Source organism: Dipodomys ordii, unplaced genomic scaffold, assembly GCF_000151885.1.
Source record: "Dipodomys ordii isolate 6190 unplaced genomic scaffold, Dord_2.0 Scaffold61, whole genome shotgun sequence".
NCBI classification, from domain to species: domain Eukaryota; kingdom Metazoa; phylum Chordata; class Mammalia; order Rodentia; family Heteromyidae; genus Dipodomys; species Dipodomys ordii.
In genome coordinates this window covers 9,089,128-9,113,607 of record NW_012267277.1, presented here as the reverse complement: position 1 = coordinate 9,113,607, position 24,480 = coordinate 9,089,128, and the positions used below count along the sequence as shown (strand labels likewise).

The window sequence follows — 24,480 nt, the reverse complement described above, 5'->3', positions numbered from 1 at the left end:
CCCCAGTTTCAGTATCAGTTGATCTTTCTGTGTACCCATTTCATGTTTTTCCTTTTTTTGCCAGTGTCATGATTTGAGCTCGGGGGTATCACACTCACTCTGCCTGCTGAGCAAGCTGGCGCTCTATACTTGAGCCACACCTCCAGCCTGACTGAAGTTTCTCTACCACACTGTGGGCCCAGCAGAATCACGAGCACCACCCCAATCCTGGTAAGTCTGGTTTAGATCTGATCCTTGCCCCCATGTGTACAACGTAAAGGAAAATGGAAAACCGTGTTGCTGAATCACTTAAGATATACATAGACTGGCTGAGCTTCATGCTCTTTGGTGTCAGCAAAGCAACAGAAGGAGCTAATTCACTTACCCTCTCTTTATAAAAACATCCTCACTATTACTATAGACATTAGAGAGAGAGGAGAAAGAGAGATGTTTCCAGCAGCTCAGTAAATTGAATTTGAATTAGCCACCAAAAAATCAAATTCCGAGCCCATCACATAAAAGCTTGGTTTAGGATTCACTCCTTATATTGATTGTCTTATATTCAAACCAATATACTGTCTCCTATTAGAACCAGTAGGTCTGCTCTTGGTTCTAATTGTAATTAGAACACCCAGATTCCACAAAGGTCCACCCACCTCTGTTGGGGTGACCTGTCTTCTTATCCACAGGGTGGCGTGTTGCCACCTGTGGGGTGGTAGAGCTCTGGCTTTCTTTGTGACCATCAACTGAGCTGCTTGGCGTGGGCAGATCTTCTAGGTCAGCGTTCGGTGTGCTCTTTGCCCTTGTTGGCACCTGTTAAGAGACATAAATGAGACAACCCAGAAGACGAAGCCTCGTGTATTTGTAATGTACAGTCTGACAGCAGAAGGGTTTAAGGAGCCACAGATACATGAAACACACCTGAGCATAAACTCCAAATGGAAACAAGAAAACAAACAAAAAGAAACAACAATGGCGGGGCCAAGAATAAAATAAGGTCTATCTGTTCCAGGAATGAACCCCAAATGTTTGACATGAAGATTTCTTAATTTCTAACCCCTTCCATTAAAAAAAAAATACTGGATCATGATTCTCTAATTGTTTCTCTCCCTTGAACTTCAATACTGCTTTTCCCCTTTAACAGTTTTTGGTGCCTATTTGTATCATTTGGTTTGGGGAGGTGGGGTTCTAGGGCTTGAACTCAGGGCCTAGGTGCTAGGGTATTCTATCCCTGAGCTTTTTTTTAGCTCAAAGCTAGCATGTATCATTTGAGCCACAGCTCCATTTCTGGATTTTTTTAGTAGCTAATTGCAGATAAGAGTCTCACAGACTTTCGTGGCCCTGGCTGGCTTCAAACTGTGATCCTCAGATCTCAGCCTCCTGAGGGGCTAGGATTACCGGCATGGGCCACCAGCACCAGGCTATTTTTTCATTTTTTAATGCCAAGCCTGCAAGAGCAGTGGTAGCCAGCCTTCACTGAGAGCCGGGCCCTTTCCCTGCTTCTCTCCCTTACTCCATTCATAAACTTGTGAGGCACATCCTCTTATTAGTTCTTTTCTACCAACAAGGTTCAGGGTGCACCAGCCCTAAGTCACAGCCATTAAGTGACAGAGCAGGACTTGCATGTGGTCCCGTGTTTCTTTTCCCTTAACATCAGCTCTTTGGGAAGCATCCGTCTGAAGAAGTGCACAGGGCAAGGTTCTGTGGGAAGAGGCACAGAGGCGCTGTGCATCTCAGGGACCTCTCCAGACACTCCCCGAACTCGGCCTTGAGTTCTTAAGGAGACCTTGTGGTAGATGAATAATGGATTAAGTCATTGACCAAAGGTGATCAGCTTGACCATCAGCCGAGGCTTTCAGCGGAGAGGCTGCTGAGTGGGACTGAGCGTCCCAGCCTTCTGACTAGGCAGCCTTGGTCTAGGGCATCTAGAAGCTACCTAGAGACCATCAGCAACTAGCCAAATACATTAGTGTATAAAAAAACCCTCAGGATATTGAAGATTCCACAGAAGTGGTTCTGTGACCCACAAGTAGATGCCAATGGAGCATTTAACAAATAAGCAAATGAGCACAAAAACAAATGAATAGGAGCACAACAAACAAGAACACCTGTGCACCAAAGCATTCAACCCAGAAAGTGAGAGGGGCCCTGGGATGGGAGGAAGTATGCATATAAAAATGTCTACAAGCCAGGGTACACAGTAGAAACTATGTTGAAAATGAACTGTAAACTTGTGGGCAGGGATGGGAGGGAAAAACCTAGGTAAAGGGTGACAGTGTCCAAAAAAGAAATGCATTCTTTATCCCTCTGTGTATCACCTTTGTAATAATGATAAACTAAATGAATGAATGAATAAATAAGTTTCTACAAGGAGGACCTGGTATAATGATGCATACCTGTAATCCCAGCACTTGGGAGGCTGGGGCAGAAGGACCAAGTTCAAAGCCAGCCTGGGCTATATAGTAAGACCTTGTCTCAAAAAAGCAAACAAAAACAAAGACAAGAACCAAAACAAAAAGGAAAACTCTTATAACTTAACAAAAAGTAAATAACAAAGGAATGAAAAAGAACCTATGTTAGATAACTCAATTAAAAATCAGATGATGGATTTGAACAGACATTTCTCCAAAGATGATATACAATTGTCCAGTAAGTAAAAGACAATGTCAATGGTCAGAAATACAAACCCCAAACTACAACAAGAAACTGATTTTAAAGCCAGGCACTAGCTCACACCTGTAATCCTAGCTACTCAGGTGGCTGAGATCTGAGTATCTCAGTTCAAAGCCAGACTGTGTAGAAAGTCCACAGACTCTTATCCTTAATTAACCACCAAAAAGCTGGAGTAAAGCTGTGGCTTAAGTGGTTGAGCGCCAACCTTGAGCAGAAACAACCGAGAGCAGAGGGTACTAAGTTCAAGCCCCCTGTAGTCACACACACTCACACACACACACACACACACACACATACACGAGTCAATTAGAATTTATCATGTGAAGAAATGTGCGTCTGCTGAGATTCCAATGATTAGTGTTGTCTGTGCCTGGTGACAGCCATACTCCTTACCCATCTGTGGTGAAATAAGAAGCTGAGACTACATATTTTGGAACTTACAGCAGGAATGTTGTCCCCACATGCCAAAAGATCTTGCAAGCTTTACTACCTGGGTCCTTTATTAGTTTGAAAAGGCCTCATCTACGACGCTCAAGTGACTCACGACCAACCCACCAGCCACCTCCTGTCTGGGTGAAATTGGGAAGTAGATTTTTTGGTGAGCTACCCAGCTGTTCCCTGGTATCTGCCCATGCTAGTTTACACAGTTTTACACGCTTGTCCTCGCACATGGTCGTGTCCTCTCAAAACCTCCCCTCCTCTGGGATTACTCACCTGGGGCCCCTGGGTAGGGCCTGTGGTCACCACTCCATCCTCAGCACCCAGTGTTAGCACGCTGCCTTCAGCACCAGGAGTCACAATGTCATCCTCCAGATGACCCAGTACAGCTGAAGAAAGAGAATGAGTCAGAGCTGAAGATGGAAACTGGGAAGGCAGAACAGAGTGCTACTGCAACCGCCCCATCTAGCTATCACAAAACACCCAAGACCACCTGGTTTCTATCAAGAGTGGAGGCTTACTGGGCTCATAGTCTAGAGGCTGGGAAGTCCCTGGGCATGGCGCTGGCCTCTGTACAAGCTGTCAGGTTATGTCAGAGCAATTCCCAGCATGAGGAGACCCCCCCTTCCCCACAACAACCTAATCAAGTCCATCTGGCCATCTACAATCAGCATCAAACCGGGATCCTCAGATCTCAGCCTCCTGAGTAGCTAGAATCACAAGCATGAGCAACCAGTACCTGGCTTTGGTTTAACTTTTTGTTTTACAGTTGTGGTTTCTGTCTTAAGGGTAACAAGATAACAGTAGCCAGCCAAGAGTAGTGGTTTAGGCCTTTAATCCCAGCTAAACAGAAGGATAGTGATCAAGGTCAGCCACAGATACCCTACTTAAAAGGAAAATCCCAAGCGGGGTGCTGGTGGCTCATGCCTGTAATCCTAGCTACTCAGGAGGCTGAGATCTGAGGATCACGGTTTAAAGCCAGCCTGGGCAGAAAAGTCCATGAAACTCTTATCTCCAATAAAAACCATCAGAAAACTGGAAGTGGCGCTGTAGCTCAAGTGGTAGAGTACTCGCCTTGAGCTGAAGAGCTGAGGGATAGTGCTCAGGCCCAGAGTTCAAGCCTCATGACTGACAAGAAAGAAAGAAAGAAAGAAGAAAGAAAGAAAGAAAGAAAGGGAAGGAAGGAAGGAAGGAAGGAAATCACTAAAGTAAACCAGACATAATGGCTTGAGCTTATATTCCTAACAACTTGAGAGACAGAGATTGGAGGATTGCCATTCAAGGCTACCCTAGGCATAAAGGTTAGACTGCACCTCAATCAATAGTTGAGTGTGGTGGCATGCCTCCTTCACCCCAGCTGCAGGGAAGGCAGTGTGCCTTCAGTGCTCAGTGGCATGTGCCCTGTCATCCCTCGATACAGAGCAAGCCTGAGAGTGGGTGTCGCAGCACACATCTGTAATCCCAGTGAAATAGGAGGATCACAGTCCAGGCCAGCCCAGACATAAAGCACAATCCTATCTTGAAAATAACCAATGGAGAGAGGGACAGGCAAGTGAGAGAGCACTGGTGTGCACGTTCCAGAGTTCAATCCCAGTACTACCACAAAGAAAAGGGTGGGGGAAGGGATAAGGGTAGGTTGAATGCCATGATAGCAGAGTGCTCAAGTTTGAGTCTGTCTTCCAGATCTTATGGAATTAATTAATCCTCAATTGACAATGTAATGGCATTTGAAGGCAAGGCTTGGCGGAGATCATTAGGACAAGATGAAATCCTCACACTGGGACTTAGTAAGCAGACAGAGGTCTGAACTGACCCACTCACCCTGTCTTACCACACAATGCCCCCTGAAAAGCTGTGATACCAGTCAAGAAGACTGTCGCCAGATGCTGCACCAGGCGCTTGTATTTTCCACCGCCCAGACTATGAGCCAAGCAAACCTCCAATCAAACCTCCAATCTTCATAAATGACGTGGTCTAGGGTATTTTGTTACAGCTACAGAAAATGGATGGATCACAGTCAGGCGGGCTGAGTGCGGACGCCACCGCCCCTCCCATCTCTGTCACAACTACGAGAGGCTATGATGTCATCTCTTATCCCCACCCTTTCCACGAGTTAAAAATCTGAGTCACTGCCCTAGGTTTCCACCCCAGACTGGAGCAGGCTCTGGAAAATCTGTGACTAAATACAGCTGGGGATGAGGCAGCAGAGGCCTCCCAGAAGCAGGAGGAGGGGTGCTGCGAGGCCTTTCTGAGTAACTGAAGAACAGATGTTTATCCTATCTAGATGCTTGTTCAGAATCACAAGCCACTCCTCACCCAAGAACCTTCTGCTGAGACAGCCCAGCCAGAGGCACTGCTAGTAAATACTTAATCACAGCTTCTCTGAGGATGCCTGGAAGAGGCGGTCTCCCAGGGGGAGATGGAGCTGGTGTCCCAGCCCAGGGGCCATCTGTGGTTTTTGGATGAGCCACAAACAGAATTTTTTTTTCTTCTTTTTGGTGTCAGTATTGGGGCTGGAACTCAGGGCCTTGAACTTTCCCTTAGCTTTTTTGCTCAAGGCTGGTACTCTACCCCTTGAGCCACACCTCCATTTCTGGCTTTTTGGTTGTTAACTGAACACAAGAGTCTCACATATTTTGTCTCCAAACTGCCATCCTCGGATCTCAGCCTCTTAAGTAGCTGGGCATGAGCCACTGGCATCGGTTTAACATTCGTATTGAAAAAAAAAATCTTGGGGGAAGGGAGAAGCCTGTGAACTGATAACTCAAAGCAAGCCAATGTGGCTCCTGCTGGACTTGCTGGCATGGGATTGGGCTGAGGGCAGGGCTGGGCGGGCTCCAGGAAGATTTGTGATTATCCAGTATGAAAATATTTAATGTACTTGTTGAGCGCAAAGGAAAATACTCTTTTCCCAGGCAAGTAGTCCTCATTGTAAGTAAAGCACCTAAGCCAGACACTGATAGCTCACACCTGTAATTCCAGCTATTCAGGAGGCTGAGATCTGAGGATCGTGGTTCAAAAGCAGCACAGGACGAAAGTCCATGAGAAGTGGCGCTGTGGCTCAAGTAGTAGAACACCAGCCTTGAGCTGAAGAGCTCAAGGGACAGCACCCAGGCCCTGAGTCCAAGATCCACAACTGGCTGAGAGAGACAGACAGACAGACAGAGAGACAGAGAGAGACAAAGAGAGAGAAAGACTGAGAGAGGAGAGAGAGACAGAGACACAGAGAGAGACTGAGAGAGGAGAGAGAGGAGAGGAGAGAGAAAGAAAGGAAGGAAGGGGCTGGGAAGGTGGCTCAGTGGTAGAGTGCTTGCTTTGCATGCCTGAGGCCCTGGGTTCAATTCTTCAGCACCACATAAGCAAAAAGAAAAAAGCCGGAAGTGGCGTTGTGGCTCAAGTGGTAGAGCACTAGCCTTGAGCTGAAGAGCTGAGGGACAGCGCCCAGGCCCAGAGTTCAGGCCCCATGACCAGACCCCCCCAAAAAAAAGGAAGGAAGGAAGGAAGGAAGGAAGAAAGAAAGAAAGAAAGAAAGAAAGAAAGAAAGAAAGAAAGAAAGAAGAAAGAAAGAAAGAAAGAAAGAAAGAAAGAAAGAAAGAAAGAAAGAAAGAAAGAAAGAAGAAAGAAAGAAAGAAAGAAAGAGCGAGCCAGGCATTCTTGGCTCATGCCCATAATCCTAGCTACTCAGGAGGCTGAGATCTGAGGATCACAGTTCAAAACCAACCTGGGTAAGAAAGTCCGTGAAACTCTTATCTCCAATAAACCACTAGAAAACCGAAAGTGGTGCTCTGGCTCAAGTGGTAGAACACTAGCCTTGAGCTGAAGAGCTGAGAGACAGCACCCAGGCCCAGAGTTCAAGCCCCATGACTGACAATAAAAGAAAAAAAGAAAAAGAAAAAAGAAAGAAAGCAACTAAGCAAGCACCTATTTTTTCCTTCCTCCCCCTGGTTTGGGATCAGTTAACAAATCACTAATTTGAAAAATCACTCACTTTAGAGCATGTCTAACTTACAAAGTATCTCATGAACTAGGTGCTAGTGGCTCACGTCTGCCATCCCAGCTACTCAGGAGGCTGAGATCTGAGGATCAGGCTCAAAGCCAACCCAGGCAGCAAAATCCAAGAAACTCTGATATCCAATTAACCAGCAGAAAGCTGGAGGTAAAGTTGTGACTCAAGTGGTAAGAGTGCCAGCCTTGAACAAAAACGATCACCAAGAGCACAAGGCTCTGAGTTCAAGAGCTGGTATGGGCATAAAAAGTAAAACTTAGAAAGGGACTGAATGAAATCAGCTTGAGTTCTTTCCTAGAAAGCTGGGTTCACAGAAAGCAGAACGTAATGAAAATCCCTTTTGTTCCCTTCTATGCTTGGCTCACACAGCCAAGTATTAAACTGGCTATGAATGGACAAAGGGCGCTTTATAAATGATGGCAGAGAGTCAGAACAAAGATGTGACAGGTGTGTGTCTGTCGCTGTCCAGGCATCCTCTTGGCTCCCTGGGAAAGAGATCCCCAGCTGTCCCTGTCCTGCTGTGGCCAGGGGCTGTGCTAGATAAAGCCTTCCAGAACTGAATGTCCTTTCCCAGAACTGTGACATCCCAATCATGACCTGATGGATGGTCTCACGCTCAGTATCCCCTGGGATGTGTGACAACCACAAGTGTGTGCGGGGATCCACATGTGTCCCACACACCTGCAGAGTGAAGAAAGCACTTCCAGCCTACAGCATCCCCCGCTGTGGGCACCTGAGACCCTTTTCCTGCCACACCCAGTCTTAGCTGGCACTACAGCTGCTGGGATTAATGGGATGAGGGAATGCCTAATTAGCAGGAACCCAACTTTTTCTTGTGGTTGTTGTGGTTCATGCCTATAATCCAGGCTACTTCAGAGGCTGAGATCTGAGGATCGCAATTTGAAGCCAGCCCAAGTAGAAAAGTCTGTGAAGCCAGAAGTGGAGCTATGGCTCAAGTGGTGGAATGCCAGCCTTGATAAAAAATAAAAAAATTAAAAAATGCTCACGGAGAGTGCCCAGGCCCTGAGTTCAAGCCTCAGGATAAGCACAAATAAGTAAATAAATAAAGGAGAAAAAGAAAAGTTGATCACATACAGTTAGTTGAAGTCCATACCATAGTATTGTATGACTGAGCTACTGGTGTTTGTATTTACTGTTTTGCTTGTTTTTGCAGTGCTGGGGATTAAACTCAGTGCTCTGCCACATGAACCAGGCCTCCAGCTTCTTTCCCTGTTGTCTTTCAGAGAAGACTGGCCTTGGACCACAATCCTCCTACATCTGCCTCTCAAGTAGCCAGAATTATAGTTGTGCCAACAACCTTAAGCTGTTTGTTGAGATGGAAATGTTGCTGTTTTTTTGTTTTGTTTGTTTGTTTGTTTTTTAGTCATAGGGCTTGAACTCAGGGTCTGGGCACTGTCCCTGAGCTCTTTTGCTCAAGCGTTCTACCATTTTGAGCCACAGCACCACTTCCAAACTTTTTTTTTTTTTTTTTGCCTAGGCTGGCTGTGAACTTTGATCCTCTCTTACCTCCCACATTGCTGGGATTATAGGCATATACTACCCCACTGGTCAGTGTTTGCTGTTTCTTGATTGCAAGATGATGTCATGCAGTGAGCACAGATGGCCTCTGTGCATGACATTCATGCAACAACAAAATCACCAAGCAACAGATTTATCAGAACACGTCTTGTAGCTAATCGGCATGTAATTTGATACCCCTGCCCCACCAAACAAACAAACAAAAAAAAAACACCAAGAATTCCCTTTTAAGTAACTGTAATCCCTCTGTACATTATCTTTACAATAAAAAATATATATTAAAAAAGAATTCCCTTTTAATAAATCCTCTTATTTCCCTTACATCAAAGCAAGGTCTCATTATGATATTGTTCTTCCAAAGATGGTCACAACCATGCAAGGAACTTTTTTTTTTTTGGGGGGGGGTCCGGTTGTGGGGCCTGAACTCTGGGCCTGGGCACTGTCCCTCAGCTCTTCAGCTCAAGGCTAGCACGCTCTACCACTTGAGCCACAGCGCTACTTCCGGCTTTTTTTTCCTGCTTATGTGGTGCTGAGGAATCGAACCCAGGGCCTCAAGCATGCAAGGCAAGCGCTCTACCACTGAGCCATCTTCTCAGCCCCATGCAAGGAACTTTTAAGTACAGGTCTAGCTTCAATTCTTGGCTGCCAGTACACAGGCCTCTGCTACATGGGCTCCAGAACCCGGTGTGTGTGTGTGTGTGTGTGTGTGTGTGTGTGCGTGTGCGTGTGCCCCAGGACTTGGGGCTTGAACTTGGGGCCTCGATCTCATGTTCTCTTCTAAAACCACCAGGTGTGTTTCTTCAGGGGAAAGGGATCAGCAGGAAGAATGGCTGTAAGACATATAGTCATCAGGTAGAAAGGTGAGCACCTTCAGTTCAAATTCATTTTCCATCAGATGCCACAAGCTTAGACACCCTCAGCTCCTTTGAAGAAAACCTGTGATGTCAATCTTTATATATCTTCTAGGACCCTGGGCACCTCCAGTACCTCAATGCACAAATGGGTTTTTGAAGACCAGCAGCCGAGTTGCCTGAGAATGATTTTTATGACCACTGAGAAAAGCACATTAAAAAAAAAAATCCTAGGAAGTCTTTATAAGAGAAAGTGCAGGACAACTAATAAAAACAAATTCTAGCCTTCCAGTAATATTTTCGCGTGAGCAATGCCTTTGAAGAGAGAGCCAAACATCTATTTTAAGCCGGGTGTGGCAGCAGACAGCTGTAATTCTGGTAGTTGGGAGGTAGAGGTAGGAGGATTGCAAGTCAGGCCAGCCTGGGGCTGCACAGTGAGACCCTCGCTCAAAACAAACAAACAAACACAAAAACAAAACAAACATCTATCTGGAAACAAACAACAACTTTGTACTTTTCTATCACTGCTCAGAATTGTGCCCATGAGAGCTGCTCACCCCTGTAACCCTAGCTACTGGGGAAGCTGGGATCTGAGTATAAAAGTCGGAAGGCAGCCTAGGCAGACAAATGCAAAAGAACTCAGCACACACCTCAGACCACAGACAGGTAAGAACTGCCAACCTTTTCCAGCCCTCGGCTGCCACCCACCATGTTTCTGAAGAACTCCAGTCTCTCTGCGGCCCATCTCGGTAGAGGGGGCTAGAACTCTGCCTCACATTTTTTGGAGGCTTCCCCTGGCACTCCAGGGGCTAGCACAGCTTCTGACCATGTAGAAAAAGCCTTCTTTACAATATTCATGCACTCGTGAACCTTTGAAGTCCCAAGTTCATTTGAAAAGCCACTTCTGAACCCAGAGCCGGGTGCCCTCGACTCCCGACAGTTCCTGGGTGAGGCCAGCATCAGCCCAGATGTGGCCAGTGGGTCTTTTCAGCCCCCTCTAACATCTCTCTCTCCCTGGTAAATCAAAAATTCAGCCCTGAAAAAAAATCGAAGCAACTCTTCCTCCCCCTTTCTGTTTGTTTTGAGCCAGGATCTTACTATGAGTCCCAGGCTGAACTCAAACACTCCCCCCAAATGCTGGGCTTACACGCATGCATGACTAAGAAACTTTTTATGAATCTAGGCAGCTTCTACAACATTTAGCCCTGTCAACTTAGACACCCATAGCAATGTCCCACTTCCTACAGAAATGTCTGATGCTAGCTACCATCCACATGCTCCATGCTGCCAGTGTCTCCTGTCATGGCAGGGGTTTTGGCAAAAGTTGGCTGAGTTACTGTGTAAGACATGTACAGCCCCATAGCTAATTTATTTCTCTCTCACACTTTCTTTTTGCTGGTCCTGGGGCTTGAACTCTGGGCCTGGGCACTGTCCCTGAGCTCCTTTTGTGCAAGGCTTGTGCTCTGCAACTTGAACCATAGTGCTACTTCTGGCTTTTTGCTGGTTATCTGTATACTTTTTTTTTTTTTTGGTCGGTCGTGGGGCTTGAACTCTGGGCCTGGGCATTGTCCCTCAGCTCTTCAACTCAAGGTGAGCGCTCTACCACTTGAGCTACAGTGCCACTTTGCTGGTTATCTGGAGATAAGAGTGTCATAGACTTTCTTGCCCAGTCTGGCTTTGAACCTAGAACCTCTGATGTCAGCCTCCTGAGTAACTAAGATTACAGGCATGAGCCACTGGTACATGGCAGCAGATCTGGGTTTGATCCATCAAACTGGGGTAGGAACAAAGAAAGGACTATGTAGCATGAGCTTAGAGATGGGCATACGGGTTCACAGGACAAAATGAGAACCCAGCAATAGACTGATACACTTAGGGACCATTATTTTTTATGAAGGTACCAAGATAGCTCAGTGGGGAAAAATTGGCTTTTCAACAGATGGGGTGGGACAAAGGAATATGCAAAGGACTAGAGTGGATCTATCTTCAGAGCATACATAAAAATTAACTGTAGGACTAACGACTATCAGAGCTAGAAATATATAACATAAAACTAAATCTTTTCAAATTTGGTTAGGCAATGACTTCCTCAATATGACAGAAAAATAAAGTAAGATGTACTAGAGTTCAAGGCTTTAAAACAGACTGCATAAACATTGAAAAGAGCCAGGAGCCTATTGGTGCTTACATCTGTAATCCTAGCTACTCAGAGGGCTGCGATCTGAGAATCATAGTTCAAAGTCAGCCCAGGCATGAAAGTCTGTAAGACCCAAGCCCCCAACCAACCACCAGCAGTAGAACTGTGGCTCAAGTGGTAGGGCACTAGTGTTGAGACAAATAAAAGCTTAAGGGTAGCACCGGCCATGAGTTCAAGCCCCAGGGCGCGCACGCGCATGCACACACCCACACACACACATACACACACACACACACATGCAAAGTTCTATAATTATTCAATGGTGATAGTTGAACAACTCTAACGTTATTAAGAAACCACTGAATTATTTCTTGTAAAAGAGTTTATTTTATGGCATGTAAATTATCTATCAAAAAATGTAATATGGGAATGAATTTTGTAAGAGCTGGAAAAAAAATGTTGAAGCTGGGCACTGGTGGCTCATGCCTGTAATCCTAGCTACTCAGAAGGCTGAGATCATATTTGGAAACCAGCCTGGACTGGAAAGTCCATGAGTCTCTTATCTCCAATTAACCATTAAAAAACTGAAAGTGGAGGTGTGGTTCAAGTGGTAGAATCAGTCTGGAGTGTAAAAGCTGAAGAATAGCATACAGGCCCTAAATTCAAGCCCTAGTACCAATACAAACAAACACACACACACAGAACAGGAAACAGTTACACATATTTGCTACCTAAGACATACTTGTCTCAGGTGGAAGGATAAATTTCTGAGGTGCTGTTTGACCAATAAAATCTAAGAGGGCCCCTACTAAATGGAACATGCTAAGACACCCACGGAACAGACACCCTGATTTTCATAGAACCACCCTGATTGAGGTCAGAAAACCCACAGCTCTCAGATACACATCTCTGCACCAGTCTAAGAAGGGATTATGGCAACCCAGTTCCTAATGGCTGACCATACAACAAGCTATTCAATAAATATTTGTTAAATAAATGAACTCCTTGAACAGGGCAGCTTTAACACCAACAAATCAATCCCATTCCAATCCCATTCTTTTCCTCTCCCTTTCTGGGAATTGTAGGTGAACGGACTCCCTTCTGCTTTGGGCAGGACACTATCCATTGGCTTCTCAGCCTGTCTTCAATCCACAGTGCTTCACTCTAGCAGATGGAGACATGCTGATGTTGATGAATGATGGGAAATACCATGACCTCATCCGAAATGTTTACACATCCTCTCGCGCCTCTTCTCTATTCTTCACTTATACTTTGTGGAGTGGTAGTTCTTTTGTTAGGTTTTAGATTTGCTTTTAATTATTATTATTTTTTAATGCCAGTTTTGGGGCTTGAACTCAGGGCCTGGACTCTGTTCCTTAGCATTTTCACTCAAGGCTAGCTCTCTACCAATGAAGCCACAGCTCCACTCCAGCTTTTGGCTGGCTAGTTGGAGATCAGAGTCTAACTTTTCTGCTTTGGCTGGCTTTGAACCATAATCCTAAGATCTCAGCCTCCTGAGGAGCTGGGATTCCGTTTTTTTTTTTGGGGGGGGTGCTGTCCCTCAGTTCCTCAGCTCAAGACTTGGGCTCTACCGCTTAAACCAGAGCACCACTTCTGGTTTTCTAGTGGTTCCTGGAGATAAGAGTCTCATGGACTTTCTGCCTGGGCTGGCTTTGAACTGGGATCTAAGCCTCTTGAGTAGCTAGGATTATAGGCGAGTGCCACTGGTGCCCGGCTTGGTTGACTTTTTTGAAAATGATGTCAGATTTTCTTCTCCCTTACAATCCCAGTTTTCTGTTTTTTGTTTTTGTTTTGTTTTATTTTGCCAGCCAGTCCTGGGTTGAACACAAAGCTTGGGCACTGTCCCTGAGCTTCATTTGCTCAAGGCTAGCTCTCCACCACTTGAGCCACAGCACCACTCCAGCTTTTCTGTTTATGAAGTACTGAGGAATTGAACCCAGGGCTTCATGCATGCTAGGCAAGCTCTCTACCACTAAGCCACATTCCCAGCCAAATTTTCTGCTTCTTGAACAATTAAATGAATATCTGGCATGGATCACAGCCTCTACCTAGGTTTAGCTTCTTTGCCTTCAAGGACAAACTCATCTCCTCTCCAGAAAGAGACCTGGGCACAACCACCATGAAGTCAGGCTGCCTGTCTGTGGAAGCTCAAGAGAGCCTGCCAGCAACCTGCCAGCAGTGGACAGGCTGGGAGATGGGCCTGGGGCGGGCACATGGAGGAGGCAGCCATCTTGATTTCCTGCCTCAGATGAACTTGGCAGGGTTCCAGTTATTCATAGCCTGGCTCTACCTCCCAGGCTTGGGATGAAATGTCTAATCACTTCCCTTTCCTAAAAAGTTTCAAAAAAAAATCAGTGGAAAGGATTCGAATCTCTAATGAAATGGAATTTAATTTCTTGCCCACCCATGAAAACACCAAGGCAAATCTCAGAGACTGCACACTTGACCTTAGAAGGGACGGGAGGGGGGCAGAGAACAATGAAAAGGGTGACACTGACCAAGATGCATTGTACTTGTTCACCGCCATGCTGAATTGTAATCCTTTTGTATAACCACTTTTAAAGATCATATAGTTTGAAAAAAGAATACTCTAGCTTCTCTGATTATATGAGTCTCTTCCAACAAAAGTTCAAACAGGCCAAGCACCTATGGCTCATATCTGTAATCCTAGCTACCCAGGAGGCTGTGATCTAAGGATCACAGTTCAAAGACAGCCTGGGTAGTAAAGTTTGTGAGACTCTTATCTCCAGTTAACCATCAAAAAGCCAGAAGTGAAGCTGTAGCTCAAGTGGCAGAGTGTTAGTAGTGAGGAATAAAGCTGTCAGGGACAGTTCCTAGGCCCCAAGTTCAAGCCCCAGGACCAGCATGAGCATACACACACAGATACACACACACACACAAAGTTCACATGGGATACTTCCTTGAAAGATTTCAGGGTGGCAGAAATGGCTTCTTGGAGGGCCTACATTGAGAAAACCAATGACTTCTATGAGGGTAGTACTGGTATTTGTTTTCTCTCCTTTTCCCTCTTCCCCTTACCCCCAAATACTTCTGCAAGTTCTAACCTGGCATGCTGCTCTTTGAAGGCAAAACTATGACAAATATTCAGATAAGCATACGTTTGTTCTTTGTTGGCAAGGACTTGAGAGTGAGGTGTGTCTCTCTCCAGTATGCAGAATGAATCAATGAACATTTGTTTTTGTGGCAGTACTGAGACTCCGCGTCTTGTGCTCTCACTTAGCATTTTCTGCTCAAGGATGGCTCTCTACCATTTGTACCATATCTCCACTTCTAGCTTTTGGCCAGTTAACTGGAAGTAAGAATATCAGGGACTTTTCTTCCCAAATTGGCTTTGAATCAAGATCCTCAAATCTCAGCCTCCTGAGCAATTAGGATAACAGGCTAACAGGGTTTTTTTGTTTTTTGTTGTTGTTGTTTTGTTTTATTTTGTTTTGTTCTTTGTCAGTCGTGGGGCTTGAACTGTGGACCTGGGCGCTGTCCCTGAGCTTTTCAGCTCAAAGTGAGCACTCTACCACTTAAGCCATAGTGCCACTTCTGGTTATCTGGTGGTTAATTGGAGATAAGAGTCTCATGGACATTCCTGCCCTGGCTGGCTTCAAACTACAATCCTCAGCCTCCTGAGTAGCTAGGATTACAGGTGTGAGCCACTGGCACCCCACAGTTTACTTTTTTTTAATTTTAATTAATTGTTATTATAAAGTCACAGAGGGCTTACAATTACATAAGTCAGGTAATGAGAACATTTCTTTTTCCACAATGTCACCCTTTCCCTTTCTTACAGTTAACAGTTCATTCGTAAAAGAATAGGTGCTGGAAGCTCACACCTGTAACCCAGAGGCTGAGATCTAAGGATTGTGGTTCAAAGCCAACCAGAGCAGGAGCTTATCTCCAATTAACCATCAGAAACCAAAAACAAAAAACAAAAACAAAACTGGAGTGTCACTATGGCTCAAAGTGGTAGAAAAATCTCAGGGATAGTGCCCAGGCCCTGAGTTCAAGTCCCATGACCTACAAAAAAAAAAAAAAGGCTGGCGAGGGTTTGACCTCAAAGTTTTTGTATCTTTAAGTAATTTTTTATTTTAGGTTAAAAAGGGGCTGAAAGTGAAGCTAACCTTTAGTTTTGAGTGCTGAACTTTGTTCTGTCTTAGTTTGTTTTTAGTACTGAGTAGTATAGTAGAAAGGTTTCATTAGACCTGTATTTGAATCCTAGGCCTGGCACATTCGGGGATAATAATGTGTAATTTACAAAAGTGGTGATAGATATAAACTCACTCCTGCTCTAATCCTTTCAGAAAAGCAGAGCCGAGGAGGAGTTTGGACCTGTGATCGTGTCTAGACGCAGCGGTCTCCTGCCTGGACACCTTTTGAATTTTTGTACTGAATGAATGCTATCTGGAATGTTAGATCTTAGGCCTCCCTCACAAAACCCTCCAACATACCCGAACTGTTTTCAGTGCCTTAACCAAACACAATCAGCAGCTCTGAAGATTCCAGAACTGGCAAGCATTTCAGGGAAATTACAAGGAAAATTTATTCATCTTATGATTACTCCTGCGTGGCTTGCTCCGGGAAGAGAACATGAAGGTTAGCTGCAAGCTAGCAATGTACAGAATTTCACAAAACACATGGTGGCAAGGACAGACCCAGTTTCTTTTCTGTTCCTTTCTTTTTTGATTTACAAAATCCATTTTATAAAAAATGGAACCAGATTAGAGCATTGGGTATGGGTAGCTGGAAGGGTTCAGACTCTGAGAGGAGGTTGCTGACATTCTTCCATTCATAGTGATCTTGTGGGGGGGGGGAGGTTACAGCCCTTCTCCTCTCCCATCCCCAATCACGGCCAACAATAGCTCAGCTCAGCTCAGTCATTCATTCATATTCAAGTCCTCTCACTCTTTATACTCAAGACAAACCCCCTGCTAGGCCTCAGCTCTTTGTGAGCAGAGCACCCCCCTTCCCAGCCCCATCCATTCCCTCCTCAGTTGGCTTCTTTCCTTAGCACTGAAGTTTCCAGAATCAAGGGAGGCTGGTTTTCCAGACAAGACTGAATACCACCTGTCAAGAGTACCTTAAATGCCAGGGCCAATGGTTTACCCTGTAATCTCAGCAAGTCAGGTGGCTGGGATCTGAGAATCACTGTTGAAAGCCAGCACAAGGAATCCAGTACACACATTTAAAAAAAAAGAAAATCAGCCAGGCATTGGTGGCTCACATCTGCAATCCTAGCTATTCAGGAGACTGAGATTTGAAGACCCTGGCTTGAAAGTCTGAAACTTTTATCTCCAATGAACCACCAAAAAGCAAGAAGTAGAGCCTCAGCTCCAGTGCTAGAGCGCTAGCCTTGAGCACAAAAGCTCAGGGACAGCCCACAGCCCCCAAGCTCAAGCTCCAGGGCCCGCACAAAAAATTAATAAATAAATTACTAAAATGAAATTAAATAAATCCAAGAGCTACCTTAAGAATTACAGTCATTCCCTGCTTAGTTAACAAAGGAAGTAACTCAGTTCAACTTTCCTGGGGTTTGGTTCAAGTAGGGGGCTCCCTCAGCTTACATGTGAGGAGCACAAAATCATGTCAATGGTGCATCATCCTGCCAAAACGGAAACAGAAGGGATTGAAACACAGAACTGCACAATATTCCACTGGAAAGAGAAGTTCCAAAGATAGGCCTGCCCCCCCCTTCTTACTACCCCTCCCCCAGTAAAAGTGGCTTCACTCCCGTTGAAGCAGACCGCTGGCTCATACACTCTGTGTACTTTCCCCAAGGATGGGGATTTTCTAGGCCGAATTATATATATTATATAATTATATAAGCCTTGCCTGCACCCAACTTCCAGCAGACCAGTCCCTCTCCAGAAAAGATTCCCACAAGAATGAACTCAGGAAAACATGAGAGAGATGGACTAGTGTGAAAAAACTAAGACACAGTGCCTAGATCTTGAGTGTTAAGCTCCAGTATCAGAAGAAAGAAGAAGTAGAAGAAGAGGCCGGGTGCCAGTGGTTCATGCCTGTGAGGCTAAGATCTGAGGATCACAGTTCAAAACCAGCCCAGACAGGAAAGTCCGTGAGAGTCTTACCTCCAATAAACCACTAGAAAACCGGAAGTGGTGCTGTGGCTCAAGTGGTAGAGCACTGGCCTTGAGCTGAAGAGCACAGTGACAGTGCCCAAGTCCAGAGTTCAAGCCCCATGACCAAAAAAAAAAAAAAAAAGCTTTATGCAGGCCTTGCACGTGAGGAAGAGGAAGACAAAGAAGAAGAAGAGGAGTTGAGATTCAACAGCCTCCATCCCTGAAGACTACTTTCTTGCTCCTAATTCCTCCAGTGATATTAAGTGAACAACTCCTATTGCCATGTTTGTTTGTTTGTTTAACCTCGAAGGGAGAGGGGGGAATCAAGGCTGCTTTTGTCTCCTCCTGAGCTTATATTATCAGGAAAGCAGACACAATAAAATCCAAGACAATAAAAGTAATATGGGCAGATGTTCTAAGAGGCCACCCTCACAGCAAATGGGACAGAAAGAAGACACAGAGAAAGGCAAATGATGTGTGTGTGTGTGTGTGCACGTGCACACACACGCGCATGCAAGTGAAAAACCTGTCATCAGATCAACTCCATTAACGACATTAGTTAAGGACATTATTGGCCAACTTCAACCCATAACCCCAAACCCACTTAAACCTCAAGGCTCACGAGCAATTCCCCAGGGCTGAGAGTTCAGCCCTGTGACAGAGAGCTTCCCTGGCATGCACGAGGCCCTGGGCTCCATCCTCAGCCACAGGGGAGAAAAATAAAGTAGAAAGACAGTACACACACACACACACACACAGAAAGACAGTACACACACACACACACACACACCCTCCTTGAAGAGGTTAAGAACAGCCTCTTCCAGTCTGTCCCCTCAAGCTCCCAATTCCGGGGCCCTAGGCAATTCCTCCTACACACTGACACTCGACCAGCCTGGCAGCCTGGCAGCCTGGCCAGGAAAGAAGGGCCCTCTGCTCCCACCCTTGCTGCTTGCGGTTTGTGGAGCTCCTCCGGCCACCTACCCCTGTCTCCTTGGGACTTGGCCCCCACTGAGCCAGCTGCCTCTCCTCCTCTTTCCTCCTGTCCGCTCCTTTCCCCTCTTCTCCCCAGGCCCGGCTCTCCCAGCCGCTGGTAGCCAGTGGCCCAGGGTGGGCAGGCAGCCTGGCGGGCACTCACCTCCCTTTGCTGGGACGCAGAGCCAGGCACTCCCCAAAATCCACAGCAGCACTGGCTTCCCCCACATCTTCCCGTGGATCTGTTCTCTGTGCGGGATGGGGAGGGTCGGAGAGGATCAGAGGCACCGTGAGACACCCTGGCGGTGGGTGCCAGGAGAACAAACTTAGCAGCTGGCAACTGGGCAGCCAGCCGGCAGCATTTATCCTTCCCCAGGAGGAGGGCGGGCAGGGGGTGGGCGTCAGGTGGTCCCGGCCACCCCCCTCCCCTCCCCAGCCCTAGGACCGCCCCCTGCTCTGTTTGGCCAGCTCCAAAGCTGAGAGCTCAGGCCAGGTTTAGAGTTACAGGGCCACAGCTGTGTGTGTGTGGGGGGGGGGGGGGACTGCTCCCGCTAAATGAGTTTTTAATGCCATTCAACAATCAAAGAAAAGAAGCACTTGCAACGAACGGCTGGCTCACTTTCGTTATTTTCTTATACTATACTGATGTTGATTGTGTGTTGTCTATTTTTTTAGTGGAAGCACCGGCGGTGAAGTTCCAGGGGTGTCCATTCCGTTGAGAACCAAGCATAAGATTGTTCCTGTATAAATACTGAATTTGATGGCTTAAAAAAAAACCAAGCACAAACCACAAAAAAATCAGCCAGAGGTGGCTCAAGCTGATCAACTGCACCCATGTGAAGGAGACTAAGCCGGGTGGGCTGGGGTGGGGAGGTCTAAGGGGAGCTTGCCACCAGTCTGGGGGTGGGGAACTTGGCGGGTTGTCGGGGGTTTGGCAGAGTCAAACAAAGGCTGAGCTCCCTATGATTCAAGATCTGGGTGTGACCAAGTCAGATCAGGTGCTGACTTGTATCTGCGCACAGCCTGAACTTATCCCATTTAATCCTGAGGTTTAGATCTACTGCTTCCACTCTGCTTGCTTTAGGCTATCTGAATCTGATCACAGAAAGTGGGTACTGGCAGCAAAAGAACTACATTTGCACTTTTATTTCCTGTTGGGTTTTTTTTTTAATTGAATCAGCATCAATGACCATTGTAAAAACGTGTGTGTGTGTGTGTGTGTGTGTGTGTGTGTGTGTGTGTGCTGCTACAGAGCTTGAACTCAGGGTCTCACACTCTCACTTGGCTTTCTTGCTCAAGGCTGGCGCCTTACCACTTGAGCCAAACCTCCACTTCTAGCTTTTTGGTGGTCAGTTGGAGATGGGGAATCTCATGGACTTTCCTTCCAGAGCTGGCTTCAAGCATGGATCCTCAAATCTCAACCTCCTGAGTAGCTAGGATTGCCAGGTGTGAGCCACTGATGCCTGGCTCACAGTAAAAGACTTTGTCACACTTCTTTGGGTTTTCTAGCCTTTTCGTTTGGCCCATTTACCTACTTTTGTGGCAATTCAGTATGGTCTGAATCAGTCTAGCTTCAAAAGAAACCACATTATCCTGTAATATAAGAATTTGTAAGCCAGTTGCTGGTGGCTCGTGCCTGTAGTCCTAGCTACCGAGGAAGCAGAGGATTAAAGTTTGAAGCCAGCCTGGGCAGAAAACTTGGTGAGACTCTTATCTCCAATAAACTACTCAGAAAAAGATGGAACTGGTGCTGAGGCTCAAGTAGTAGAGTGCTAACCTTGAGCACAGAGGCTCAGGAACAGTACCTAGCGCCTGAGTTCAAACCCTGGGACCAGGAAAAAAAAAAACTATTCTAAGTACATGGTACTAATCCCAGTTCTTTGGTTTTTTTGTTTTTTGTTTTTAGTTAGTGTATATTAATTGTACATAAGAGTTCCACTGTGGGATTTCCACACATACACATATTGTACTTTGATCAGATTAAATTGCTGGGATTAAAAAATAATAATAATATTTAGCTACGGGATATTGAGGAGAAGTCTGTTCCTCTCCCAGATGCCAAAAACCCCATTTAACAAAAAACCTAGAAGATTAATATCATTGTACCTCCCCCCCCACACACACACACATACAAATTCCCAGGCTGGGTTGTTCTGATTTTTTTCATCTTTGCTTTGACTAAATGGGCAGGGAGGAGGTTTAAAAGCTCCGAGTCCTGAGTTCCCCACCAAACTCATTAAATATGATGAGTACTTGTGAATTCCAGGGGAACTGAGGGACAGAGACAACTGGTTAAACCCTACCTTCCAGCAGTACTTAGAGGGGAAAGGGTAGAGGCTACTCAGGGGCAGGGGCAGCTTCTGGGAAGTCAGCAGTGAAGGGAGACTTGCTTTTTTCTTTTTTTGTCATTTCTAAAGATTGCCTAAAAGACAGCTGGCCTGGTCCTGAGGCTGTAAGATCAGAACTCAGTACCTACAGTGAGGAAAGAGCAAAGTAAACTGGAGGAAGAGGCTCTAATTTGTTTAGCTAGCTCTCTCTTCCTGACTCATCAGGATGAATGCTTGTGGCTCTTGTGTTGGCCTGGAGTCTGACTATTCGATTGAGGATACTCCAATGGAGTCTGGCTCCACCACTGAATATTCCAAAGGCAGTGAATGTAGAAACATGTGGATTAAAAGTCTAGGAGCCGCTGGGCACCGGTGGCTCACGCCTGTAAACCCCTACTCGGAAGGCTGAGATCTGAGAACCACTGTTTAAAGCCAGCCCAGGCAGGAAAGTCTATGAGCCTCTCATCTCATAGACTCTTATCTTACTGGAAGTGGCGCTGTAGCTCAAGTTTTAGAGCACTCACCTTGAGCTGAAGAACTGAGGGACAGCGCCCAGGCCCAGAGTTCAAGCCCCACAACTAACAAAAAACAAACAAACAAAAAAAACCCCAAAAACAAAACAAACGCAACTATTCCAGAGACCCATCCCCTTCCCCTTACCTCTGCCTCCCTCCTGGGGATGTGTCTAGATTCTAGACAATTGTTTCCCTGGACTGCTGGCCGAGGATCTAGGGGGGCAGATAGCAGTCCTGTTGGGGGATGGGATGGGGAGTGGGGTGTAGGTTTCTGAGCAATGTTGGTCTGAGTAACTGAAGGGACTGGGCCTGAGGGGACCAGCAATGGCTTCTTCAGCTTCCATCAATGAGAACAGAAGCTGGTCTTAGGCAGAGGAATTCCCAGAAATGGCTCAAAGCCAGACTAAGGCAGCACAGGGGGGATGTAGAAGCTCCCCCTCAAAAACCCAGCCACGGGAGGGCAAGGAGAAGGGAAGGGAAACAGCTTTGTGGATCTGTGACTGACCCTGGGAGGAGGTGGCCTGGTGATGTCACGGTGGGTGATGTCAGAGCCAGGGGCTCCTGGTGAGTGTCCTGTCCTCACCAGGGGCCTGGAACGTGTGCAATCGGACTTGTTTCCAAATGACCTTTGTTCCAGGAAGATCTCAAGGAGACCTGACTCACTCAGGGTTTTCCTAGATTACTAAGACACAGATCACCTGGCCTGCTTGTAACATTCTCATTCATTACAATGGGGATGGCCATGTGGGGCCTGAGAACCTGCATTTCTAGCAAGTTCTGAAGTTGTAAGCCCTCTACCCTGGATGAAGATGAAAGCTTGTCTGCAACATTGTGTCTGCTGGAGGATTTGCTATAAAGTGTTGTTCGGGGAGTGGGCAGAGTTAATGGGAAAGCTGAGCTGGAGCACTGGGTATGGGGACCCTTCATGGTGGGTTGGCAGGGGTGCGGGGGGGAGGAATATGCTGGAGATTGAGGCTGGGTCCTGCCTGTGTTCTCTGAGGCCACTGCACAGTCCAGAAAGCATGGCTGACCTCCAAGCTGCCAGGGCTGAAGGGTCCTCGGGCAAAAGCAGCTGTCTGTGACTGCACAATGAATCATATGCCAGGCTGGGAAGGTGGCTCAGTCGTAGAGTGCTTGCCTTGCATGCATGAGGCCCCTGGGTTCAATTCCTTAGCACCATATAAGCAGACAAAGCTGGAAGTGGTGCTATGGCTTAAGTGGTAGAGCACTAGCCTTGAGCTAAAGAGCTGAGAGACAGCGCCCAGGCTGAGTTCAGGTGACCAAAAAAAAAAAAAAGAGAGAGAAAGGAAAAAAAAGAGTGAGTCCTATCCCTAGGCATGGGGCTGGGACCAAAATGCATCTGGCAAGACAGATGAGCTATGGGTGGTAGCTGTGCTTATGGGGGAATGGGGGGAGGAGCAATCATGGTACCCTGGGTGCCTGGTGGCCTGGACACAGGAGCACTAGGCTTCCTTGAAATGGAAGATTCAATTCTGCATTGAAGGGCTCTAAGCACAGCGAAGACTCCTCTCTGGTCCCTGGGATGGCTTGTCCACTAGGCCCTGACTGCTCTTCAGACTCTGATATTTTTTGTTTCTTTTCTTTTCCTTCCTTCCTTCCGTCCTTCCTTCCTTCCTTCCTTTTCTTTCTTTCTTTCTTTTGGATACTAGTGTGTTACCTCTAGGCCTCAGAGCTCACACTTGCTGTCATGGGCTCTATGTCTCAAGACATGCCTCAGTCTTTTGTTTTTTGAGATTTTTGCTTCAGGAAATCTGTGTGTGTTTGCCACCCAAAGACCCTAGCCCTGTCCCTGTGCTGAGCTCAATCTCCTCCAGCTTTACTACTGCCCTACTCCACCCTGGGAACCTTAAAGAATTGAGCTTGGACAGGTATGTGACTCATACTTGTTAAGCTCAGATATTTGGAAGACAGAGATAGGAGGATCAGGTTTGAGGTCCATCTGGGTAAAAAGCAAAGGGACCTATCTGAAAAGCAGCTCTAGCAAAAGGGGCTGGAGATGGCTCAAGTGGTAGAGTGCCTGCCTAGCAAATTCAGGGGCTCTGATATCAAGCCTCAGTATTGCCTCCAAAAAAAAAGGGAGGGAGGTCCCAAAAAATGTTTCTGGCTATGGCGTTCCACCATGGCCATGGAGAATTCCACAGGCTTCTGAAGTCAGGAACTTGGCCTATTGATATATTCACATTTATATCACTTTCAAATACATATTATATATAACCTATCAGCATCTGGCTCTGTTCCATAATCTTGTATTAAGATTTTTGCCAGTCCCTCAGACAATCTTCACCATAGACCAACCCCAGCCCAGCTTGAGATTCAAAAGTTGGGTCCATGGTGCATGACATACAGTCAATCAGCCTGACTAGGCAAAAACAGAAGCCGCAAGTGACATCTGTGATTTCTGGATGCTGAGGAAGTCCACGGGCCCCTCTCTCCTCCAAAAAACAAACCTGGCTGATTCTACGGTGGCGTGTTCCTCAGCTAAGACCCTACCTGCTTCTCACTGCAAAATTTCCTAGGAAGGATGGCCCTGGTACAGACTGTCTTGCAGACTTTGATAAAAGATGGGGGTCTTAGTCTGTTTAGGGTTCCTTCAATGGAGTATCTGAAAATGGGTACTTTATTTAAAAAAAGAAATCTATGTTCTCACATTCCTGAAAGCTAGGAAACCCAGGATCAAGGGCTCAAATCTGGTCCTAAATCTGGTCCTGGCTCACTGAGTCCTAACATAGTAGAAGTTACCACATGACCACAGGGTACTTTCTGCAAGAACTCCAGCCTTGTGTGGAGGTGTTTATCTAAATACCAGCTACTTGGGAAGCAGCAGTAGGAAGATTACAGTCTAAGGCTGAGCCAGACAAAAAGAAAGAGATCTTGCCGGGGCACTGGTGGCTCACACCTGTCATCCTAGCTAC

At 46.3% G+C, this 24,480-nt stretch overlaps 1 protein-coding gene across 1 annotated transcript in view; it reads right to left on the bottom strand.

Moving 5' to 3' along the window:
- The window catches only part of Pdpn (podoplanin), a 46,413-nt gene that overhangs the window by 5,717 nt on the left and 16,216 nt on the right, over positions 1–24,480 (bottom strand). Inside the window, exons 3-5 of the mRNA XM_013022305.1 lie at positions 18,869–19,030; positions 3,367–3,479; positions 636–792 (exon numbers count right to left, since the gene is read on the bottom strand). Coding sequence (XP_012877759.1) covers positions 636–792; positions 3,367–3,479; positions 18,869–18,935 — 337 coding nt within the window. The 5' untranslated portion in view covers positions 18,936–19,030. The remainder of the gene's footprint in view (positions 1–635; positions 793–3,366; positions 3,480–18,868; positions 19,031–24,480) is intronic.